The following is a 5,791-nucleotide window of genomic DNA, read 5'->3' as shown; positions in this document are numbered from 1 at the left end:
GTGGACAGTAATGGTCATTTAAGGCTACAAATTGCATATTAAGTCATAAAATGAACCAAAATAGTTTCCAACTAACGAAAGTACACTACTTGAATATACTGTTGACTGCAATACAGGAACAGATAGTTTTTGTTTTTTCCATTACCAGTAGGTAGCCATCTTTTACTACTTAGTTCTTTAATAAAATATTCTTAAGGTACGTTTTATTTTCATAACACTTCTCAGCAAACATATGAATATTTAGGATATCTGATAACAATTTTACCAATAACTATATGCAAACAAAAGTAAATTATAACTTGGAAGATGTCTGGTTCCAATTAAACATATTCTACATTTAGCATATATGAGTAATTGAATTCTTGCTGCTGTAATAAATAAATAAAAATAAATAAATATTTGGTTATTAAAATGTTATCAATAAACCTTAACGTGCTCAAGTTCTGGAATAACTGTCAGTAAAATTAGCAAAATCCAATAATTTTTATATTTGTCTTGATGTATTATACCAGTCTGTACAAAAAAAAATATATATACAAACTTACTAATTTCAAATCACTTGAAGATATTGGATTGACTGCAAGGCCCTTTTCTGGTGCAGGAAGGTCTACTAACAAGGATGGCTTCTTTTGAAGGCTTGCAAAAGTTTGAGCAGAAACCATAATTCTCTGATTATACTGGAAGGCTCTATTTAAGTATTCATTTTGCTCCAAGGGAGAATCCAGACCTGATACATCAATCACATTTCTGAAACAAAAACTTTCAGCTTAGTATATGATGTATGTGTAGGTAGTACACACACACACATTCTAAAAACAAAAACATTTGCTTCACATCTTCCAAGTAATTGTATACTTATTTGACAATTTTACAAATGAAACCAAACCCTGTTTAAAGTTCCATATAAGTATCTGAAAATGTGGCTATACATAACAAAAATAATCACAAATCAAAACTTGCAAGTTTATGTAGATATAAATATATAAAAGTATTTAAATTCATACAGTTGAAACTACCAATATTTTACACCTTTTTATTTGCTCTTAGAACTTACTGTACTGTGTGTGTAAGAAGAAATAAATATTACCATTAATTTGAAAATACAATTAAAAATGTATTTAATTAAAGATTAAAAATAAGTTGTCATTTTAAAAACTAAGAACATTAATTTCAGGGAATTAAAGAATACATTTTTTAGAGCAATTCCAAAGATTCAACAAAAACATTTTTAAGATATTTTTTTTCCTGTCTTTTATATACAAACACACCTCTAGAAAAAACAGAATCAAGCACATAGAAAATGCTGTATTTCACATAAAATATTAAATAGAAGATTTGAAATAGTAAAATAAAAGGAATTAAAATATTGTTTATACCGCAGAAGGTATTCAGATGATTTTATAGAAATTTCTTTGTACACAAAAGTACAGATCACAGGTTAAATAAAATGATCTGGGTGTTACTTTTCACTTAAGTTCATTGCCTGAAATTTGCCCATACTTAGTAAAACGATGAAATAAAGCAATACTCATCCAAGAAATATCTGTGTTAATGGTTTTATTGAACTATGAAACTTGGAAAAATATTTATGTTATCAAGAATGGATTGGCCTACTTGAACACCAGGCAATTTTTTAGTGGGCTTGTGCATTTTATGCATTCTAAGAAATTGGTTTTAAATAAATGGTTTAGCCAGTATGATGAAGAACGTGAAACATTATTGGACCACTGTAATGATGTTGCCTGGGCTGGTCCTTTAATGTCAATACACCCCTGTATATTATCACAATAAAGAGCCAGAGAGAGAAGGAAAAAAATTATTTATGGAATCACAAAGCAAACTAGTGGATTATTCACAACTGTACACTATTTGTTCAAAACCCTCTGCTTGTCGTCAAGTTAAAAATAATAGGTAAATTTTGAATTTTTTTTTTTTTCTGGAAGTCTGCAGAATTCTGCAGTACATCATTATTTTTGTAACCTGAGAAGAATCCTGCAAAAAGCTTGAATTAAAAATACACTTACGTTGCTGCCTGATTTAATATTCTGTTTAGAGCCGACTGCTTATCTACCCTATGACTGTGTGTACATTTCGTGCTGCTTCCATAGTCATCACTAGAAATTTAAGAAATTTAGTCACTAACTATGCAAATGAATCATTAACACAAATTTATGTGAATGCATATCCCCAAAATTTTAAGTAATGACAATGAGAATGTGCTAATTCACATTATTCAGAAATGAAAATTAAATATTTACAAAAATATATTCATTACACATGAATATTATTAAATGTTTCCCACTGTCATTTTCCCTTCAATAGAAAAATATCACAACAATAGTAAAAAAGTAAAACTGCCATTTGAGGGTATATTTAATATTTCATTTTCACTCATTTCTATATGCATATAATAGTTATAAAACATTGAAAAGTTAAATAAAAATAACATTTTAAAGAAATTATAGTAATTTCAACATGTACTAAAAAAAAATCATGAAATGGACAGAATTTTTATATTAAGTTCACTTTGTTGTTAGAGATGCAGTAGGTTATACAGTTAAAAAATGGATTAAACCTTAGGCTGAACTGGTAGACCACTTACTTGGTGTGCAAGAAGTCTTGAGTTTAATGCCAATTAGAATGGGAAAAATTAAAATCACCACATATACACACATGCTTATATATTCTTTGTTTTTACTTAAAGAACTTGTAAGATATAAATCAAACTTGGCTTGTCATGATATGACAGTAGGCACTAGTACTAAACCAATAAGACTAATAATTACCTAAACTAAATGAATGCCCAGAACAAACTATCACATAGTCTTGATAATATCTAAAATCCTGCAAGATTAGGTTTAATAATAGCCATACATAAGTGACCAGTCAGCACCATGACAGAGTTGTTTTAGGACACATCAATTAAATATATGAAAGATAACAATGCAGATTGTAGGACAGGCAGAAAATTGTTAAACAGCCTTATGAAGCCAGGTGATGAAAAGCCATACAAAATTTGTACTACATTCTGAATTAGTTTAAGAATTTTCTTATAACACTCAGAAAGAAGAAAAAAATAGTACAATCATGACACTAAGAAGTTCATGTTTGTTTTTTTAGGTGTAACAGCACTTTAAACAAAAATATTACCTAATAAATGGTTTAACAGAGTTATTGCTCACAGGATTACTTAATAGTTTTGTTCTTTCATTTGGCTCATTGTGCTGTAAAGAAGAAAATCACATAATTACACAGCTTCAAAACCTTTTACTATAAACATGCATAAACTATAAAATTACACCAGTTTTACTTTTCTGAATCTTGTACTTAAACATTTGTTCTAAATTTTATTACAATCTGAAACATGTTTAAATTCTCTCTTTAGTTTCAATATTTTTAAGTTGTTTTTTTTAAGGTGGTAATTCTGCTTTAGATTAGCTAAGACTAGATACAAGTAGATAACTTTTTATAACTACCCAACAGACTGCAAAAAATAAATATTATTGATATTTTAATGAATTTTTTAATGTTAACCTCAAAATTAATGAGTAAAATGATGTTGAATCAGAATATTAGTTCCTGCAATACAACTCATACTACTTCAAGTAACCAACCGCATTACAATAAGACTGCTTAACCAGAAGGCAAACATGCTAAACTTTAATTGGCACAATGCACCATGGTAAATCCCATGATGCTCCTATGTTTTTAGCATTCTAAGTCTTCATTCTCCACTAAATATTTCATATTCTTCAAACAACATAAGAAGAAAAAAAAAAGATTAAAAAAGACAATGAACTATTCATGATATGGAAACATTGTTGATATACAAGATAGCTAACAGTAACAAAAAAACTGTTTGAAAGACATTGTTGGACACAACACCACAGTGTAAATGGTTAACAGAAATAGAAAGTGCAAAACGTAAATATATCCTAACAAAAACACTTAACTACTAGTATACAAGTATGTAAAATACATTTCAAGACCGTAAGAATTGTGAATTTCCTGACAAGTGGTCGATCATATAGAATCAACTTAGATAAGCCTTTACCTTCTTTGTACCAGCTTTAAGATTCCTGCCTTAAGATTTCATTAAAAGACTCTTTAATTTCTCTATTATCATCTTCTCTTACCTACATTTTTAGAAAGGGTTATTGTTTTCTGTCAGAAAAATAATTTTTGTTTTTTTGTTCTTTGCATATTTCTTTCACATAGTGTGAACCCTAATTTATATAAAGCCAATTCTAAAGCAAAATATCCCTAACACCTTTTTACATAATGCTCTCGTCACCAGCTACAATGTACTGGAAATGAAACACTTATAACAATATATGGGAAAATATACTAAACATTTCCTGGAAAACCGGATGACGTCACTCAATTCCCTTTATGTATCACTCATTCGATTACATCACCATTCCCAGTTTGCCCCTGAAGAAGTAAGGTCCACCTTTCAAAAGTGCTCAAGGTAAAAGGGATTTTATCATCTTGTATTCTATACATAACATTGGCATGGCTAGGTATTAAAAAATATTAAATAGCATTTTAAATAAAAAATAAAAATACATAAATAATTTTAACAACACAATATTATTTGTTTTACTTTTATCTATAAAATTACATACACTTAGATCAATATGGTAAAAAATATAAGATTCAACAACAAGAATAATGCAACTTAATAAAGAATGCCATTTTTATACTTACATATGCATATTACTGAGGCAAATAATAAAATAAATGTATTACTGTTTTGAACTTGTGTAAAACACATAACTAAATTTTTGCTCATAATTTTAGTTTTAAGCTGAAACTTTTTATGAGAACTGCTTACGATTATAAAAAATGAACCACTGGTTTTTACAATTTGCACGATTTATGATTAATGTTCGATGTTTACAAATTTCTCTATAAAATTACCAAGGTCTAATTTCAAATCTCAAAAACTAATATTTTCAACATTTAGTAATAGTAATAGTTTAAATTAGTACTAAATTATTTAGTAAATGGTATATATTTTGTATAGCACATTCAACAACAATTATTATTATAAAACATTCAATGAACAAATGACAAAAAAGCGTTATAATTTATATTATAACTTATATAATCCTACACAAGTAAATATAATTTGAATTGACTCTTAAATTGTATTAAACTTTTAAATTTATGTGATATTAATAAGTATGTCGCCGTTATTCCAGGATTATAAAAAAAATTAATTTAATTAATATTAGTAATACTAATAGTACTACCTCTTGAAACTGAGAGTTGAACTGAATAAAACGTGGAGCTGGTATGCAATATCTGCCAAAACCTAAAATGCGTAATAAAAGCTCGAATTTGCCTTTATTTAATTTAACTTACCTGTGGGCTTTTATCATCGTCGCTACTAAAACAGCAACCCATTACATAAGTAGAATAACTGTATAATTTGTATTAAAAATCAAATTGACGAAGGCGGCATCAACTCATGAGCGAGAGCAGATTTTCGCATTCTCTTTTTTTCTCATTTTTAGCGTTATGAAAAACCAAAAGGCTCAAACATCATTACGATTTGTATATTATGTAGTATTTTAAAAATCATTCTTTTAGGTCGTTAAGAAATTAATGTCGCTTTTTTAGATGAAAAACACGAATTTATATATCAAAACCAAATATTTATTAAATGAAATAGTCTCCATTCTTATCGATGATACTTTTCCAATCAGGTTGTTAATACACTGATTAAATAAATCACTTGGCTTTGAAGCAAAAAACATGTCGATGTCCTCTTTAACACCTTTCC

The 5,791-nt window shown here is 28.1% G+C and overlaps 1 protein-coding gene across 1 annotated transcript; it reads right to left on the bottom strand.

Annotated features, from left to right (window-relative positions):
- Positions 1-488: 488 nt before the first annotated feature.
- On the bottom strand, positions 489-5,526 carry LOC106472680. Its single transcript, XM_013933334.2, has 4 exons — positions 5,371-5,526; positions 3,151-3,224; positions 2,025-2,114; positions 489-747 (listed from the first exon to the last, which is right to left on the bottom strand). The coding sequence occupies exons 1-4, from the start codon at positions 5,410-5,412 to the stop codon at positions 504-506; spliced, it is 450 nt and encodes a 149-aa protein (XP_013788788.2). The 5' UTR covers positions 5,413-5,526; the 3' UTR covers positions 489-503.
- Positions 5,527-5,791: the final 265 nt, after the last annotated feature.

Source organism: Limulus polyphemus, unplaced genomic scaffold (assembly GCF_000517525.1).
Source record: "Limulus polyphemus unplaced genomic scaffold, Limulus_polyphemus-2.1.2 Scaffold5519, whole genome shotgun sequence".
Lineage (NCBI taxonomy): Eukaryota > Metazoa > Arthropoda > Merostomata > Xiphosura > Limulidae > Limulus > Limulus polyphemus.
Note: the sequence above shows the minus strand (reverse complement) of the source record. Positions and strands in the feature narration are given on the sequence as shown.

Excerpts from the sequence above, each read along its gene's own strand:
- LOC106472680 (XM_013933334.2), bottom strand. The coding sequence starts at position 5,412 with ATGGGTTGCTGTTTTAGTAGCGACGATGATAAAAGCCCACAG. Across the intron at positions 3,225-5,370 it reads ACGATGATAAAAGCCCACAG|CACAATGAGCCAAATGAAAG; the intron begins GTAAGTTAAATT and ends TCTTCTTTACAG. Across the intron at positions 2,115-3,150 it reads TCTGTTAAACCATTTATTAG|TGATGACTATGGAAGCAGCA; the intron begins GTAATATTTTTG and ends TTAAATTTCTAG.